This window comes from Orbicella franksi, chromosome 3 (assembly GCF_964199315.1).
Source record: "Orbicella franksi chromosome 3, jaOrbFran1.1, whole genome shotgun sequence".
Taxonomy (NCBI): domain Eukaryota; kingdom Metazoa; phylum Cnidaria; class Anthozoa; order Scleractinia; family Merulinidae; genus Orbicella; species Orbicella franksi.
In genome coordinates this window covers 28,179,968-28,199,361 of record NC_138147.1, presented here as the reverse complement: position 1 = coordinate 28,199,361, position 19,394 = coordinate 28,179,968, and the positions used below count along the sequence as shown (strand labels likewise).

Sequence of the window (19,394 nt, the reverse complement as noted above, 5' to 3'; positions counted from 1 at the left end):
TGCTGCTGCGGAGAAGGAGTAGTACATCCTTGTAGTGAAGTATATAGTAGGTGCTGCCACGGAAGAATATCACGAACATTTTCCCACCCCACTGGAGAGACCTGTACCACAGTCATGCACTAGAGTTCTTCGCATTTTGCATACTCCTTTTATTCCTCAGTCAGTGAAAAGTGAACTTTTTTGATTGCTGGTCTCATTCTGTTTTCAGGAACTTCTGTTAGTGACTCCCAGAGATCACCCAGACCGTGTTCCTCTGCAGCTTGCTCTAACTCAGCTGGAGTGTCTGGCAGAGAATCTAAAAGAAAGAAAAAGAGAAGCTGAGCTGAGAAACAAAGTCAAGTTATTGGATGGGCTGGTGTCGCAAAGTCACAAGGTAATTATTTATTAGAATTATTTTCCTCAAACTTTTCGTTAGATTTAGAAGCGCACAGGTCCTGGTGTGTAGTGGTGTGGCATAGCATTGCTGGCATCGCAATGTAACTTACATGTAGTGCAGTATTGCACAACATTGCAATAGCTTAATTTAGCCTTGCCTAGATTAGAGATGGGTTAGATTAGAATACATGTGGCTTAACCCGGCTTATTTTTCACATTGAGCTCAGGTTAGCATTGTATAGCTAATTTTAGGCCTTGTTTACAAGGTGGTTTACAGGGTAACCCTAGTGCCTTGTAAACGCTCTGCTAGGGACAACTTGCCTTCCCCAGACAACTTTATTTGGGCTCCAAGAAACAAAATAATTGTGATGAAAACACATTGTTTGGCTTAGCTTAGTTTGGCTTAGCTTAGCTTGGCATAGCTTAACAATAGCCTTGCTTAGGTTTGCTTACATGTAGCTTCGCGTAGTTTTTATTAACTTAGCTTGGCATTGTCAACATAGCATAGCCTTGCTGAGCAAAGCACACTGATGGCATGGCAACGCAAAGAGTAGTGATAGGTAAGCTATCTAGCATTGGATGTCAGTACATTATTATCAGGGCAATATAACAATCAACACACTGGTCCATTTGAGAGGATTCTCAGAAATGATAATAAAACAAATGTGTTGTTAGTAATCATTCAAGAGCTCAATGGCTGAAGGGGATGTCACAATTTGTTTTTGTCAATTTTTTTAGCCCCTAGCTTCTGGTAACCGATACTTCATCAGACAGGATGACTTTGTACAGTGTGTAAGTACCACTTGTTAAAATAGTATGTATGCAATACACACTACAAATATGTCCTGGTGATTCTTAGAACTGGTTCACTGGGCACTGCTAATGAACAGCTCTGTTGACATGTAGGAACTTCAAATCTGGGAAGTCAGTTTTCTTAAACCAAACTGGGTAGTCTCTGTGGAATCCAGGGAATTTACATTAAGTTTGTTAACGAATCAAAGAAAATCAACCCCTACAGGTATCGAAACTGCCGTTGGAAAGTCAACCTCTATCAGGTGGCATTGGCCAAAACTGAGTTTTCCCAACCTAACTTAGCCTGCAATGCAAGTTCTAATTACCTCACTTTGACTGATAGATTATAATATGTTGGTTTACCAGACTGTTGAAGGTGAATCAATACTTGGAACAAAGAAACGGCGAATAATCATGCTTTCGGACATGCTGCTGTGTGTTTCCCTCATTAAAGGGTAAGAGCTTGCTAAGTTAAAGTCGTGATGTATATTCCTATGTGCGCTCATGTACGCACGCTAATGACGCGAAGATTGTGCGCAGTAGGGATGCGCAATGCAACACTAAAGAATCACCTTAAATGTACGACGAGGTCCACTCGCGTAAGAAAGAAAAAAAATGTTTTTTTTTTTTTTGGCTCAGACTGGCCACAAGTGTGCATCTTTAGAACGTGACGTTCGCTCATGTATAGAGTGTTTGATAGCGCGGTTTTGCCAGCTATGTTATAAATGAAAATAGGACAAGTTTTGATAAACATTGAGGTTTTATTATACCAACACAGTGAGCTATGAGTTTCTGCTGTTGTTGTTTTCAGGAAGAAAGATCGTGCCATGCACATGGTCATTGACCCTAAAGCAAAGTACAAGCTGAAATGGAACGTGCCGCTTAATGATGTTGATATCGTGGAATACGGTCCAGGAGTGAACATATTAACCAATTCGTACAGGACAACAATAAGCCATTCCAGGGCAGGTAATTGTACCATTTTTATCTGGTAAATGGTTTGAATTTCCGAGTATCAGTAGTTCATCCAGTGTGATGGTCCCGGTGAGAGCATACAATCCTGAAAAGAACTGTTGTTGGTGACGAGCCTCTTCCTGGCATTTTGGGACCGGTGGGAGAAAAACTACAGGGGAGGGCTACTCATTTCGCTCCTCGTCCCAACCCCCCCCCCCTCATATTTTCCCTAGCTGTTTTTTTCACTGCTCTCCAACAAATCGAACGCCTATAATAAGCGAGTAGTTGGTGGGTGTTTCGACGACTTTAGAAGTTGATTCTGAGAATGACTGCCGTCAGTCTTTGTCTTTCAGGCTTGCCTTCACCTAGACGAACACTCCAGACCAAACGTTAATTCCACTGCAACTGACATTTTTAAAGAGAAAAGTAGCATTTACAATGCTAGCCAAAAGTGCTCGAACACTTAACCATTTTTCCCCTCTCCAAGGTCGTGTTTTGTCGGCAAAATCCTTGAAGATAGCATTAAAGAACTGGATTGGGTGGTTTAGTGTTGAACTATTTTTTTGTTCTTCTCAGGTCAGTATCGAGGTACTTACAGTGGCTGCCGTGAGCACTTTGAAGACCTGCAACAGGACTTGGCTGTGATTGGTCAAATAGCTGGCCTTGTTGCTACGCTACGGCGTTCATATCGGGTAAGGTTGATACATTCGATATTTCAGAGTTCAAATGTTTGGCTGTCACGGGCTTTCGACGTCACCGCGCCCCTTTGTCAAGTGAATGTTGATGCGCGTATTTTTCTTTAATTATGTCCGTTACAGAGTCTGGCAACAGTATCTTTCCTCAATCTTCTAGTTGTTATACATCAGTTTTGATTGACTTAAAAGTACGATGCTAGAGGAGTCATACATGTACCTTAGCAAAGGAAATTAAAGTCCAAAAGTGCGAAACTCTCCAAAATAGCTTTTAACATTGAAGTGTCTCGAAAATGTTGTCGCTCCTTGTGGGTTCAAATGTGGCAAGCATTTAGTGAGTGAATTTGCCGAAAAAGGTGATCGTACATGAACATGCTTCATGTGGGGCATGCTTATGTTAAGCTTGGTTGAAATATGCCCGCGTATCTTGTGTCATACGTCTTTCCATTTTCTCCATTGGATGTTAAGAAACGTTCTTCTCTTCACTCAGCTCATGTCGGAGTAGAATTCCTTTTACTCTCTCTTGATTTTGACATTTGGTAGACGCTTTCTCATACGATCAGTTAAAGACATGAAGCTGCTGTCTTTTCTGTAGTAAAAATGGTTTACGTAGTTTTGCTCTCTACAGGTTCTTGATGTCGAAAAAGTTCAACAGTGGCACAAAGCCGTGCAGAGGACGATAGAGGAAGAAACAAGACTAGCAAATCTTTATTGGCTGGAGTTGTCTTTACCATCCAAGTAAGAAATATAAAGCTCACAGCAGTCATTGTAATTCTTATCTGGCCATTACAGACCCTTCTCCTTGCGCGATTAATCCTTGTTTGTTTTTAAAGTTCACGGTATTTACATGTAGGAATGTACCCTTCGTTGTTACCAGTTACAATCGAAAAACGCAAAACTGTATTGATGAATTTGGAAGACATATAATTAATCTGACACTAAAGGTAAATAAATACGTGTAATAAATCAAGTCAAACTTCAGAGTCACTTAAGAAACTTAATTCCTTTCAAAGGCACATAAACAGACATGCCCTTGTTCTCGCACGAATAATACTTCAAGATTAATACGGGACGTGAAATGAATAGTCGAGGTTGTTCTCTGTCGTTTTCGTCAAAGTGGCTTCTAATGCTAAATCGTCAGAGAAATGGAACATAAACTCTCGGTAGCTTTGAATGTGCAGTGCAAATACTGTACATCCTGGGCTTATCTTGACATACTTACTGACAAGTTTTTCCTTCCCAAGGGACCTGCTTACCGTTACCCGACTACCCAGCGCTTATCGGCTGAACCAGTCTCTGTAAATCGTTCCTAACTCTTACTGGACTGGCCCGATCAATCCGTTTTAGGACTGACTGCGCATTTTCGTGTGTCCACGCAGAACCGATACCAGATAGATCCGATCCGAGACTGCTTTAAGTATTCTGCGCATGATTGAAATAGGTTATTTTCTCGCTTTGATTCAGTAGTGGACGGCACCCGACCGATCCCGTATAAACAGACACTAACAAAGGAACGTTCTCGAGTGATGAGACAGACCTGAACCATTTTGGGTCCGGTACCTTAATTTTAAACAATACCGACCTGAATAGAGCAGACTATATGAACCAATCAAAACTCGAATTAAATACATGTAGCTGACGCAAAGCGTGGGAAAACGTGCGTGAGCGCGCCACGATTGGTTTTGGTATTACTTCTGATTGGATGATAAACTGGCGCGAGTTTTTGTTTGAGCCAATCGGTAGCGTAGTATTTGAATTAAAAACCAATTAATCACTGTGACTGTTACTACGGGAGATGTGTCGCATTAGTAATGAAAAATGGTTGTTTTTCAGACACGGCCATGTAAACTATATATTTAGCACGGACTCTCCTTCGGTGAAAGCAGAGTGGGTCACTGCTCTTAACACATCTAAATTAAGACTGGGTGAGTGAACTGAAATATTGTGTTTTTGCTATAATAACTGAATTTGAACTCAATTCTGTGATTTCACTATGTGATATTTATTAAACATTTGTTGTTTTTTTTGCAAAGAGCATTTGTATATCGAACAATTTATATTCAAAGAGGAATACAAATTTAAGCGCGCATGGAAGCAAACTAAACGAGATGACAACATGTGATTAAAGTTTTTCCAAACTATTCCAGGAGAAAGGTGTGGAGAATGAACTTTTTCGGCGATAGGGTGGCCATTTTGAATTCAAATAGCTGTTATGAGATGCTTAGGGGCAACTGCATACTAATTTGTCCCCTGAGCATCCCATAATAGCTATATGAAATAATAGAATTCAAAATGGCTGCCGCATCGCCGAAAAGGTGCATTTGCACATGGATATCACCGCTTTATGCGTTATGACTTCTTGCTTAGTATTAGTCCGTAGTGTACAGTGTGATATGATAATTTTCCTTTCAGCGCCAGAGAACAATCCTGGTTGGTATCTCCCAGAGGATGACGGGACTGGAGGCGTGGCTATTCAGCGCCGAAACATGCCGCTTCTTAAAGATAACTCAAGCTTGTTTCTACTCAATCAGAAATCAAAGGTATGGTGTGCTGTGGTTATCCAGAACTACGGGTCTCTGCGCTAGTCTCACATTTCTTTATCTGGCATTTTTTGTGTGGTCTCAAGGATTATTAATTTTTTTACATTTGTTTTATTGGTCGGTGTGATTATTTTTTGGTAAGTTGGGGATTTACAACTCTTAGAACGGTTTTCGTTGAGTATAGAAAGTAATCCAGAATAGCGTTGGCTTTGCGAGTCCTCTGATTGGTTAAAGAAAAACCCCGCGTCATCTTCTCAACTTTCAGGTTCAATGCATCGTAAGTTGTCCGGACACTGAAGATCCACTCCCGGGCGTCCACGACAACTACAACATTCTGTGGCTTCTCTGTGGAGGCGGAGACCATGCGGGTCACGTGACTGTGGTCAAAGTTTCCCTTCCCTCCCCTCCACAGGTGGTAGAATCGTTCCACGTGTGCGAGTCAAACATTTTGTGTGGGGTGTATGTGGAGCGAACTTGTGGAGAGGAAAAGAAGTTTAAGGGTACGATGTCTGGAAGATTCGGCTTTCCTTTTCCCACGGTCTGGCTTGGAACACAGGGAGGAAGGTACAGTGAAAAGGTTTAGCGTTACTTAGCTTACGTTACAGTCCTTCGCGTCGTCGCTCAACGATTTTTCAGAAAAGTTGCTTGACGAGTCGACGAGTCAGCCTATATATATAACGTATCGAAGTAGACCATGATTCAAAGCTCGCGTCAAATATTTGTGTCTTCTTGTGTAAAGAGAAGGAATTACCAGGGTTCTCGCAAGGTGTAAATGAAAATCATTTGCCAGAGTCTCTGAGTTTCTCCATCATATGATCTCCTTCAAAAACTGTTGACGATTTCTCCAACAGTTCTTGATTCTTATTAAGCTGTTTAGTACAGAGAGAAAACCAAAACAGTAAAGTCTGTTTTCGAAGTATAGTATCTGCTGGTAACCAGGGAATAGCATACTATCCCCCCTTCTTCCCAGCACTTTGCCAGGCTACCACCACTTTTACTCCGGAAGAGCGGAGGAACGGGGGGGGGGGGGGGGAGGGGGCGAGGGCAAGGGTGGAGAATGGTTCTGTGAGAGTACAGTCTTACCAAATAACTCAACATCAGTCCAGGCTAAGAACTCTCGAATTCTGAAGCTTTTTCCTAACCGAATGTGGAAAATCGATTTGTCATTCTGTAATTTAACACATATGCATAACCGTTGTTTTGCAGAATTTTCATCTACAATGCCGTGGACTCTACTCGGCGTTACGTCATGTCTGTGCGGCTTCCTGATGCGGTGTTGGCCATCAAGTAAGGAATTACTGTTTGCTTGGTTTTTGATAAATACCTACTAGGTTAATATGAAAATCATCACATCAAATGAAAATTGAAGTGACAACAACCATCACCAAAATCGCTTTGACTTTTATGCTTCTCATGAAGATTACCGTGAATTTGGCGCAATTGGATTTTTGTTCTGCTGAAAACCATGTTTGCTTCTTCTTCAAGGACGGTAAATATGAAGATCTTTGCTGGAGTGGCCGATGGTAGCGTGGTCATTTTCAAACGCAATCAAGGTAAAAAGGAGGGAAATTATCTTAAATAAACTTTGACCTAGAACTAAGACAATTAAGATATAGCTAACTCTGCGAGTGGACAAGATGAACCAAAGTCTGCGCTCTGATTGGTTATCTGCGCGCGCAAGGTTGGTGTAGCTTGCGCTCTCGGGATCGCCCGCTGTGTCCCATAGAAAAATTGTGTCTTGTATGCCACACAGTAAATTCTCATTCGTTCAAGACACGCAAAATGAAGTCTTGGTAAAATGTCCAGCCATCTTGATCTCAGGCTTGGTCAATAACCATTTGTCACAATACCTTTTAGCGAATTCAAATTCTGCCTTCTGTTCTTGTTGTTGTTTTTTTAATTTTTTTTCTTTTTTCCGCCTACTTTGCGCTTGTTGGCTGTTTTGGGCCATTTATTGAAATTAACGTAGTCAAAGAGACAGTGACGTGACTTGCACGTGAGTTACGACTAAAGCTACCAATAGCACAAAGCCATCAGTTCTCCAGTGAAAAGGGCGGGAAAAGCGAGAACTGATGTAACACGTGAAAAGCGCGGGAAAAGCAAAATCGTGTACTAGTAAAAAGCGCAAGAAAAGAGTTAAAAGCCAAAAGGAAGTCATTTTGAAAGTGTTTTTCGTTTGTTCAGTGTATTTTGTTTTTCAACTGTATTTCAGAGGGTACGTGGAACTTCAGTGAGCCAAAAGCCGTAGGTCTCGGTAAGTCTCCCGTAATGGCGTTGGCGGTTGTGAGAGAAAGCCTGTGGTGTTCCTGTGGAAACAAGTTGTTTATTGTAAACCACGATGAAGAAGTTATCAAGGTATCTGCGCATTTTACATTAGCATACAAAGCCGCATTTTAAAAGCTTGCAGCCATATACCAACCACGCTCATTATTCTTCGCCATCATTTGGAAAGTCGCTGGCTTTGTTCACAAAACTTTCTTTTACAAAATATCTGGAGTTAAGGAATCTACTACTCCATGTCTTCAAAAGGAGTGCAGGACGCATCCCAAGTAAATAAAATTGGAAATAGACTCTTTCGCTGAGCATGTTCGCTGTAAGAACCTTCACAAGCGTCAGCTTGATGTCAAACATGATTTGTACATCGCATAATTTTAAGGCTTTCACGACGGAACTTGACGATGAAATAAGCACTGTATAAGTTCATTACGTTCCCTCGCTGCTCCGTTTTTTTCTTCCATCTCTTCTTCTCTCGCTCATTTCTTCCCTTATTCATTTCCTTCCTGGCTCTGTTCCTCCCTCTCCTCTCTCTTTCTCCATCCCTTCCTTTCTCCGCACTTATCCATGAAACCCCTGTTATCCCTCTTCTCTTTTCTTTTCTTCCTTTCTTTTCCTCCTTTGTCCCTCTCACCACCACTTATTCATTCATTAGTCAGCCTCTCCCTTCTAACTCCCTCTCACGCCGGCTTCCCTCCCTCCTTCCCTCTCTTTTTACTCACCCACCCCCTCAGCCACTTACTTTGTCACTCATCCCCCATGTAGTCATTTTTTTCTTTACTACGAAAGAAAGCGGTAACTTCATTCCGTCGAACGTTTTTTTCACAGCACGTCATTGAAGTTGACGATAACCCGAAAACCAACATCAAGCACCTTGTTAGTTACGGTGTGGGTGTCTGGGTGTCTGTTTGGAAGTTCCCGTCGATCAAGCTGTTTCATAGCGAGACACTCAAGCACGTACAGGACATTAGCATCTCTTCTCCGGTGACCAATATGCAGCGAGGTTAGTTTGAAAACTGAACGAATAATGCCAAGGGGGAGCCTTGTTTGTCTTTCAACGACCCTGTGTAGTCGTAACAGGAATGCGTTGAACAACCTTTGAATTCTTCATTTGGAGTCTGGAAAATCTGCAAGAGTCCTGACAAAGGCCTGAAGAAATTTGTCCTGAGAAACTATGGGCTAAATGGCTTTTAACCCTAGTTTGTAAAGCATGAAGCGAACAGGAGTCCATCGCAGGTCAACGATAATTTGGCAAAACCCCATTTATAAGCTTATCCTGCTGGTTGTTCAAAGTGTGGCTAACTATATTTCTAATAATTATAAATATCCAGTAGACGTACTATGTTGTTAACGCTTACCCACTGACTAGTGATTTAACCATTGAAAAGTTTTATTTTCACTTGTCCGCTCTTTAAATAACAAGGGTCTGATTGAATAGGAACATTGTGATGTAATGTCCCTCTTCTTACAAGTCTAACGACATAACACGAGGGCCGCGTTTTGTGTCGCTTGTGAAAGCCTGGCTTACATTTAGCTTCCACATTTTTCTTCACAGATATCGATTCTCAGTTGGAAAAAACGAAACTTGATCAAGTTTATGCCACAGCTTTAGCTGCGGATGAAGGTTTGCTGTGGGTGGGGACGAGTGTGGGTGTTACTCTAGTATTTCCACTTCCAAGACTGGAGGGGATACCACTCGTGTCAGGTAAGAACTGCCATCTATTTTACCTTGATTGCAACGCGCTCGAAAACACACCTAGATAGCAGCGAATCAAAGCTAGTGGTTTGATTGTGTAGTACAGAGTTTGACAGATGACAAGAAGGCGTTTTTGTAGAAAGTGAGTAAGGCTAGGAATGGATTGAATACGGGAAACTTGTGAAGTTTGGCCCGAACGGGCTTTGAAATTTGGCAAGAAAAGTTGGGGTAACAAAACGGAACTCCCTTCTAGATCCTTTGCTAGATTCCGTAATAGGCGATTTCCAAGTTGCCTCTGTGTCAAAACGAGTCTTAATCCAAAACCATTCACATGAAAATGTGTTCTTCTCGGGTTTATTTTCATGAAAATAAAACTCATTTACATATGAACGGTATTGCACGAGTACTCGTTTTGAAACAGAGGCGCAAGGTAACTTGGAGCAAACTGAACATAATCGTATCACTTCAACTTGAAAACACTGTGATTTTGTTGCGTAGGAAAATAAATAGTACGTGAAACGTAGATCATGCACTCAGCTGTCCTCTAAACGATAGACTACGAGTAGTCCCTCTTTCGCTTAGTCCGTCGAGCGAGGCTGTAAATAAACCGCGAGGAAAAAGTGGCCGCGTGAAATCCTGGGGGCGAGACGCACGCTTCTCGCCCACAGAAGTTCGCGCGGCCTATTCTGTCTCGCAGTTTTCTTTCGCAGCACGCACGACGGACTAAGCGAAAGAGGGACTACTCGTAGTCTAACTGAAGTAGTTAAGACTTTTCATTTTTTTTCTTTTTTCCAGGCAAAGCGTGTGTAGCATTCCACTCGTACGGCAGCAGCGTGCGATGCTTTTACCCGTTGAAAAGCAACCCGAGTCCCGGGACGGGGACGGGATACGGACCCGAAGGAAGTAAACTTGACTTTAGTTTGTTCCGGGAACACGAGGTCAGAGATGCGTGTGTGCAGACGGATGCGGGAGTGTCGGGGGCCTGGACCTACTCGTCACGTGGTCCGGCCTTGGCCAATCAAAGTAAAAGTTAGTGCCCATTCTTCTGTCTACCATAGTTGGCGTCAGACCGAAGCAAGTTTTGAGGTCCAAGGTCGTTGTCCTTCCTTGCAATGCAGTATTAAAGGGGCATAGGTCGTGCTCTAAACCTCAAATTGGCAGAGCAACAGTCTTAATTCGTGGGTAAAATCACGGCCACATAACCAACAAGGATGATATCTGAGCATTATGGATGCAACTGAAATAGATTGGGATAAACTTAAGCGACGGTCTTAAAAACTTAAAAACGTCGTCTCGACGTTTTTCAAGTTGAGCCGTAATGCAATCCGTTTCACTCTTCTCCATTGTTGTCCATCCATGCTCCTTTTTGGCGTTTCTGTGTTTCTTGTGCGTTTTTGTACAAATTTAAGCCGCTATTGTGATATCTCAGTTAATTCTGTAACACGTTCATCAGCTCTAAAATTGCGTAAAATTGCATGACCTAGCCCCTTTAACACAACACCACTGTTAATCGAACCGATGAACCCGATTTATCCCCCTTCCCGTGCCCCACAGAAAAATGACTTTATTTTTGGTCAGTAGATTTAGCACAGTAGATTAGTAACTGTGCACACTGTAAATAAAAATTAATACGACAAGTTGAATATAAACTCGTTAAAAATCCAAACTCGTGGTTTGTTAAACAGCTGATTGTTTTCAAAATTGTTTTCCTATACACCACAAGTACAATTTCAAGCAGTTTTCATTGAAAGGCGGGACTGATTGTCATCAAATTCTCCAAAGAGCAGAGCACCAAAAAGTATGTTGAAACTGGTTGGGAGAATTGTGATGTTAAGATTGCGTTTGAACTCCGCCGTCAATGTTTTATTGCAGCTTCTCCTGAAAAAGGCAACAGCAATAAAATGCCAGTGACTGGCGGACAAACTACTGACCGTGGGGGAGAGGGTGACGGGGATTTCTCTGACCAAGATGTTCATAGTGATGACGAATTTAACTTCGTGGAAGATAGACAGCAAACGTTGAGTGGCATGCAAATACCGCGATTATCAAGCGTTGGGACTGCGTCTTCAACGGGTTCGTTCAGTGTGCGGTTTGAGGGTAGTGGAAACCCTTCCAAGAACGCCACTTCGAGTTCGGTCCAATCCGAAGATTTAGTAGGCAAGACTGAATTCCGAGTTGACGACTTCGCCCGAATGTTATCCGAATTTAAAGGGTTCGGGAGCACGCCTCCGCCGAGTATTTCCGAACCTCCACGAATCCCGCTCGTTCTTGTAAACGAGCAGGACCCGACACTGTCGGCTGTGGATGCGAACGGTGATGTAAATTCCGCTGAAAGCGAGGAAACCAGAAACGATCCTACTGTCAATGGTGATGTGTCCGGAAGTGCTTCTGCGCCCGGTGAGCAAGGAAACGGAAGTGGAAGTAGGAGCGAGACAGCGGATGTTAGGGGAAGAATAAAATCTGTAGGTGAGTATGTCAAACTTAATGATGCCCGTGCAGCGGCTGAAGCTCAAGGAATTCACTTGGAAAAGGTGAATGAAACTAATCCAGCATCTAAAGATCACCCCAGCCCAGAGAGCGGCCTTCGACCGGAAGTTGAAACCAAACCGGAGGAGGACACCGCTTCCGGAAATCTCCTTGTTACTTCCATTGATGTGGGGGCTCCGAGTTATATAGAAGTTCTTAGAGACACTGATCCACGAGCCGCAAAATCACCGGAAATTCCGAAAACACCGGAGGTGATTTACGACAGTCCTCGCCAAGACGATAGCTACAATGTATTTGATCAGAGTCAAGCGCGCGATTCTGTTGCCGGAACTTTAACGACCCCTAAAGTGGAGAACTTAAAACCGAGGCTGCCGTTCCCAGTCCTCCTCGTAAGCGCTGGTGAAGGGTATGCAGACTTGCGACGCAAAAGGCCCAACGAGAACGAGAAAGAGCCGAGAGTCATGATCTGGCAGATTAGCTAAACTGGGTTATGTCGGAAAATCTTCGGATCGCGGTCGGTCAGCCTCGGCAAGTGAATTTCTCAAAAAAGTAACGCTGAGAGAGTTGTATTAATGAGCTACACAAAGTTATAAAATTGTTAGAATTATTACCGTTGTGTCACTTTAAGTAGATAGCTTGGTTTTTCTGTTTCTCGATTCGCTCGGATGTGCTTGCAACAATTGTTGAGTGAGTTGTTTCAGTGATTAGAAATCTCAAGTACTTCAGGTTAATCTCATCTTAGAAGTTCATTTTAGAAGTTACTTAAGCAATAGACCACAAGTTTTTATGGTTTATAGGCTGATAAACCACGCGGGATGTTGGAAGAACACGAGAAGAATTCGTAAATCACTCGCCTGCGGCTCGTGATTTACGAATTCTTCGGGTGTTTTCTTCAAGTGGTTTATCAGCCTATAAACCATAAAAACTTGTGGTCTATTGCTTTTATATAATAATTCCGAAGACACGCGTTTACTGGCACAATAAACCATAGCTGATTGACCAATCAGAGCGCGCGCATTCATTTAATCATTATATAAATGTTATAATAGATTTTAAATAAAAAATACACATATTTTTTAGTTAAAACATAAAATTATTTTTATATATAAGATTAAATAGGTTGGGGTTTTATATTTTCAAATTAGGCAACTTGTACAATTTTTTTTTGTATTCATATCGCGTTGTTTTAAGATTTGTCGGCTGGTCCGTATGTTAGTATGTTGATGTTTTCCCAAGGGTTAGGTAGTTTCTCAAGTAGCCTTCATTTTAGGTTCAGATGCCCCACGGTTCTTATAGTTTACGGTATTGAAAAATTGATCAAACTCTGTTTTAACATTACAGTATCATTGCATAATTTGTCAAAAACAACAGTGGTAAGAATACAGAAAACCATCAGCTTGAGACACATGTCTTGATGTACTTCCAGTTTCTCAGAACTAACAATTAAAGAAGTACACAGCTATGTAAAGAGAATCGTTATTTCAATCTAAGGACCTAAAGTATCAAAACAGTCTGGTTGGTTTTCTGGCCTCTAATTGCAGTAGTTTAACGACAGAGAAAACTTCAGTTAAATGAAAAGAGACGGCAAAATGCGTTTTCCACTTGACGTCACGGCGGCCATGTTTGCGTTCCCAAACAATGACGTTTCTCTTCATTGGGAAATGAGGCCCCGTCCAAGTTACAGCAGAGAAATTCGAAAATGCAGCTTTATTTTTTACCGTCTACACTAATCCGTCATGAAAACGGAGCTTTTCGAAAACGCTCTTCAAACGGGGAGAATTTGAAAACGCCGGCTTTGCGTTTTCGTGGGAACGGAAAACATTTTGAAAACGGAACTTTTCGAAAATGATGACGTCACGATAGTCATGTGATTTTCCTGACCGAGTTTTCCTCAAACACAAATCCGAAATGACCGGTGTTTGCTGCGGTTTTACATTTCTCCGCCGTAGTGTGGACGGAAAACATTTGATGCGTTTTCAGAGTGAAAACCCCGTTTTCAAATTCTTCGGCATATTGCGGACGGGACCTGAGTGATTTTTTAGTGCAGAGTGCACTATTGGGATGGTTATGGGGGTTGCCTGCCGCTAAGGAACTAAGGCGCTATGGCGGTATGGCGCTAAGGTGTAAACTTTAATTTCAATTAATTAATTAGAGGCAAGGAAGTAGTGGGAGTAGGGTGGGAAAGGTACATGTGTACTCTACGTAAAACACATTCCATCGCCGTCGCTTAACTTTGAACATCGCAAAGCTATATATTTGTTTCAGGTAACCCCTTGCTCTCCTTGTGGTACCATTCTCCTTAGAACAAAACTAATTTGCCCTAAACGCATACGTAGATTAGTTAGGGTTCGTGGCCTCTATATTAGGTGAAGGATATATTGCATACGGAATCACGCACAAATGTTGACTGGTTTTCCTTATGGTAGAGCTCAACATGTAAGACGCATGCGTTCTAGCATTGTTAGTGTTATACACTATCTTTACACGCAGTATTTTATATATCGTGTCATGTGACCAAGGACGGCAGTTATTTTTCAGGTAGCGCCAATTGTCCCTTTTTATTGCAAAAGTGTAACGTTACTGTGGCTGCGTAGCTTTTAGAATTACAAACAGGTCGGTTCAACAAATATCATCTGCTGTTTTCAATCTACAATAGTGTGCTTGTCAGGGTTCAAATATATTGCTTCTCCTTAGCGACTTGTTTATTTCTTGCCTTAATTGTGTCTGTAAGAGAGACCAAAAAGTTCTCAAGTTAGTGGCTTTAATACTCCGCAAATTGTAAATTTGTAACAAAAGAAACCAGGAAAATGCTCAAATATTGCTGCAGACGCCGTGGCACCTAATGAAAGCTCAAATTAATTTAATCAGTCTTTGAGGAGACTCATTCATATCGGCCAAGTAGCGCTGTTTATCTTCAATACTTTTCGTTGAAAAGCTTCTCAGCCATCAATATCCTTGTGTGTTAATTTTGAATTGTTTTATTGTTAACAACAAAGGTGGCAACAGAAAAAGAAAGTGGTATTTCGTGAATATCTGATAATTAAATTAGTTCTTGTTCATCGGTAAAAATTTGCATTTTTAGTAAAACATCGTCTCTGTTCCGTTTCTTCATCACTACATCAGATATTTAACTTTCTTTCATTTATCTCCAAAAAAACAAGGACATCTTCCGTATGTTTTGGAGAAAACAGGGGTTTCATATTACATGGCTTTGCGAGGAAAACAAAAGTATCAAGTTACAAAGTTGGCGTGAAGAGCTAAATTGTCACGTTTGCTGCTTCAGCGTATTGTTGAATTTAAAATGAACGAAAATCAACTTAAAGCACCAGTAGTAATTAATTTGTGCGTAATGTTTGGGCCTTGAATGAAAATACAACCTTGAAACATACACACTGCAAAGGGGAAAAGCCGTAGCAGACTACCAAGGCAGACACAAACCGGAAGTGAACCGAGCAGGGGTGAGTACTTATGGGACTACTGTATCAGAGCTATCAATTGCGCTCTGCACTATCTGAGATTGTCTCACTAGTTTTCCCTATGCAAAAAATTTTCCGTTGTTCGGGATCACTCATTTGGTCGCCAGGGAAAGGCTCCCTGCAATATTGCCTCGTCTTGGATGAATTTATTGCGTGCAATGTGGGGCGTTGTCAAGGGAAAGGAGTGCAAAACATTGAGCTTTTTCAATAATTGTGAAGGAGGTTTTATCTGAATATTTGTATCAAAATGCCCTTGTGATTAAAAAAATGTGCTTCTATGTAAATGAATATGCTGTAATAAACTGGGCTGATCCGAAAACGACTCAATCTCCTTTGTTGCAGTTACTCGTTGAAAGAACGTTAGTGCAATGATAAAATAGTTATTCACCGAGCGTGAGGTCCAGATAATGGGGAACTTACGTAACCCACGACGGCAACGGCAACGAGGACGTCACCAACCAAAATGTTTAATGAGCAAAACAATGGCTGTGTACGCGCACTATGATTCTTGGTACATTTCTTTGCCGTCCTCTACAAATTCTGCGTTGTCTGGAGAACGTGAACCCCAACGGCTAATTTTTCGTATTTCTATTTGGAACTGAACGCATTCGTAGCATGTTCAGCAGCGGCAAGTTTTAATACCGACAGACACACTGAATAGTTCCAAATAAATGCGAAATTCTAAAGTAAAATAGAAACACGTGCTTTTTTACAGGGCGTCGTCTTTGCCGTCGCCGTCGCATATTCGTAAGGTACTTAATACCTTATGAGCCCTCCGTCTGAAAGTCGTGGCTAGCACCAACAGGGATGAAGATGTTGTTTGCTTGGCTTGTTTACCCCTCAGTACCTCTGATAAGGGTGGACACCCCTGGTTACGTGTTGGTAAATGAAACATCTGTCTCTCTGAGACACAAAATTGATTCTCGGCGACCTCGTTTCCCTGGCCTTGGAAACGCGGTTCCATTATGCCCTCCCTCTGAAAATAGGCTTGATCACTGGGTAGGGACACTTCATGCTGTGGACATGACGGCAGGGAGGGTTCGTGTTCGTATTATGAATGGCTGGTATCTAGTGGAAAGAAAAATGGGAACATAAATATTCTTTCTGGGAGAATTCTCATGTTTTAATTTGCAATCAATTCTGACACCCTGTTGAATAAGTGCCAACAGAAGCATGACATACTTAAAATACTCACTGTTGGTGTTGGCCAGCCCAAAGTGTCATCTCAGGAGGAACGATTAGCGCGGCTTTAATTTCTTTTGTGCTGTTTCTCTTTTTAGCTAAGCGTGGGACCCCGCGTGGCAAATCCTCGCAAAATTCCCTGGCGCACTCCCTGTTGTCGAATTTAGCAGTGGCGTCTGTATTCTTATGTGGTCCTTCCGAGGAAATCAAGCTGTCTCGTTTCTCGTGCCCTTTGTCGCTCCAGACAACTTTTAGTAGATTACTACTGTGTCTGCAGGGAGGTTTCTGATGAGATTAAACCTCGTTAATGTCTGGGATTTTGGAAGCGATCTGTTCTCGCGCGTCAAAACACTTGTCTCCAGCTCGCTACCGCAACGTTTCTGGTGTTAAATGAGCCTGTCTGGGGGATTTGTGAAATGGTTTGCAGACGTTTCAAGCACATAACGGTCTAAAAGTGGTCCAGACGAGCATTTTACGGCTGCCGTGCCGCGGGTTTTGGCACAAAGCAAAATACGTGATATTACAAACAGGGTGGACTACAAAGTTCAAGGACTATTTTAGTTCGTTCATCCTCGGAACAATCTCGACTTTAATTACAGGTACAAAGGGCTGGACTCTGGCCAGTGGTGACCATCATAAATCTGTTCATTCGCCGACGAATGAAAGCGCGCCGACTAATCTGCTCTATCTATAGAACATGTTTCTTTTGTATTGACGAGGTCAGCGAGTCAAGCATACGTTGGATCGTGTTTTGGATTTTTCCAGACTGCGCGTCCGACTTTTCAATGGATAATTGATTTGTCTGCTAAAAATAAAACCCTGCCGTTGACCCGGATATACTCTGTTTCTGTCGGTGCTCTTTCACGCTGCAAATTGCTAAATGCTTTAGATGCGATGGCGAGGACCACACTTAATAGTTTGCTTGTCGCAATTTGGCGCGCTTCGGTATAACATGAAGCATGGAGCTGAATATTACAGCGAGAACATTCTCAGAAACGCAGAGCCTTCCAAACACTCGTTCCGTAATGACACACATCTAGAAAACAAGCTTCAAAGATTACCTCGCAATCGTTTAGTACAATCTTTTTCTCCTTTAATCTACCCAAAATCCTATTATAGATAGATAAAGATGACAATGAAATCCATCCCTAGTTGTTGGCACAATCTCCTGGAATTATTAAAATGCTTGGGTCAGCGATGTGACTTGTCAACACCTGAATGAAGTCCAAGAACAACGGAGTTCGTTTTCCTTCGGGGCGCCTAGACAAGCACGCTGTTGAGACAGATTTTACGGCGCAAAACATTCAGTTCTGGGCAAGACTGTCTGTTCTAGATATTCTACTGTAACAAATTTTGAAATATCAGATAGTTTATCTGTAGCCGGCGCGCGTCTTCTCGAGTACACTCGCGGGAAGTATTGAGCGTGTAAACTCGCGCGTGTTACGCGGGACACTATGTTTTTCTATGCCACGTTTGTTGAAAAATGGTCTAGCTTGCAGCAGGTCCGTTCTTTATTCTTACTGTGTTAGTGAGCGGTAGTCTCTCAATTCTCATTTCATTCGACAGATTTCGCGCTAAAAATGAGTTATGAAACATGGCGGCGTCGCGAGGTTTAGCTCGTGAGGCTCAAATATATAACAAAATCAATTACAAATAGAAAAACTGCAGTTAACGCAATTATTTTGTGTTACTGAAGTTACAATATTGAAATAAATAATGAAGTCATCCTGTCATATGCAGAATATTTTTTGAAAGTAAGATCTATTTACAATGTGCTTCTAGTGATCAAATGTACTTCTGTACTTGAAAACTAAGCTTAGGTTTTAAGTGTATGCTATGGATTGTCTTCCATTATACTTGACTCTTGTCCACTTCATTTACATAGAAAGTCTTCCGCTAGTTCTGTTGCTTCTATTAGCAATCTGGCTGACGTACTACAGAAAAACAACTGAGAAAATTAAACCCCTATTAAGATGCCTGTACGGCGGAGCCCATTCAAAGCAATGATCGTTGCCGAAATTCTTCTTTAGCTTAAATTCGAACTCTTTATATAGCTTGGCTAATATGAGCTCTTTGCATTCTGTTTCCTCTCTTTTGTTTTCAGAAGATCTTTGTCCAAAAACTGTGTATCAAGAAAACGCCATGTTGAAAATATAAATTCTCATTACACGTGCACTTTCCATGGCGGGTGGGGGGCACAATATTCGCTGGTTGGACTCGCCACGTTGTTGATTGTATCGAAAGTATGGGGGCCGGGAAAATGCATATCTATCACTTGGGAGAATATTTGAACCGAAGGCTAGTAACCATGACAGAACAATTACAAAGCAGTTTTCGCTGGTCAGAAACTGAATGAATTCGTATTGGTAATTTTTCCCGCGGCGAAGCGATAGAGCGAGATAAGGCAGTGAATTTCGTGTTGGGTAGACGTTATGGTGGCAATGCACAGTATTAGGCCACACCATTTTTTATTCACTGTCGGCCAGACAATCACAGTGTTTTTGTAACTCAAGAAAAACAGCTTGAAGTTATCAATCAAACTGTCGCCGAGCATGTGGACACTCCGAAACAAATGGCTTTGGCGTCAATTTGGCTTTATCTCTCACCACAAAGCGTTTTCGTCTCATTTGATGCACAGTTCTTGTCTCATATATTTTTAAGATTGCTAATATCTGTTTCTGCCAAATTTTAGGCGTCCGCCGCAAGAGGGATCTAATTTACAGAGTTTTTTTCCTGTATAGCATAACAGACAAAATTAAAACAAAATTATGAGATACACATTCTATTAAGTAGGATATTCCTTGATAGAAACAAAGCGATATTGAATTTGTAGATCTTTCAGTGGTGTATAAAATTGTCTCGCAGGGCTTCTCATTACTTCAAACACGGCTTTTCTCTGTTATCTCTTAAATTACTGCCATGAACA

General features: G+C 41.8%; 1 protein-coding gene and 1 long non-coding RNA gene across 2 annotated transcripts in view; one reads left to right on the top strand and one right to left on the bottom strand.

The window, feature by feature from the left end:
* Positions 1-13,844, top strand: part of LOC145481782 (uncharacterized) — a 35,402-nt gene extending 21,558 nt beyond the window's left edge. Inside the window, exons 10-25 of the mRNA XM_081460314.1 lie at positions 209-373; positions 1,114-1,167; positions 1,534-1,622; positions 1,979-2,136; positions 2,698-2,813; positions 3,442-3,551; positions 4,647-4,738; positions 5,226-5,353; positions 5,619-5,917; positions 6,560-6,640; positions 6,839-6,906; positions 7,566-7,708; positions 8,456-8,630; positions 9,183-9,332; positions 10,119-10,352; positions 11,196-13,844. Of these exons, the coding sequence (XP_081316440.1) occupies positions 209-373; positions 1,114-1,167; positions 1,534-1,622; positions 1,979-2,136; positions 2,698-2,813; positions 3,442-3,551; positions 4,647-4,738; positions 5,226-5,353; positions 5,619-5,917; positions 6,560-6,640; positions 6,839-6,906; positions 7,566-7,708; positions 8,456-8,630; positions 9,183-9,332; positions 10,119-10,352; positions 11,196-12,292 (3,159 nt within the window). The 3' untranslated portion in view covers positions 12,293-13,844. The remainder of the gene's footprint in view (positions 1-208; positions 374-1,113; positions 1,168-1,533; positions 1,623-1,978; positions 2,137-2,697; positions 2,814-3,441; positions 3,552-4,646; positions 4,739-5,225; positions 5,354-5,618; positions 5,918-6,559; positions 6,641-6,838; positions 6,907-7,565; positions 7,709-8,455; positions 8,631-9,182; positions 9,333-10,118; positions 10,353-11,195) is intronic.
* LOC145481789 (uncharacterized) lies at positions 225-19,330 on the bottom strand. The gene is made up of 3 exons (XR_014048687.1): positions 16,482-19,330; positions 16,050-16,354; positions 225-295 (listed from the first exon to the last, which is right to left on the bottom strand). It is a non-coding gene; the product is annotated as an uncharacterized LOC145481789 (long non-coding RNA).
* Positions 19,331-19,394: the final 64 nt, after the last annotated feature.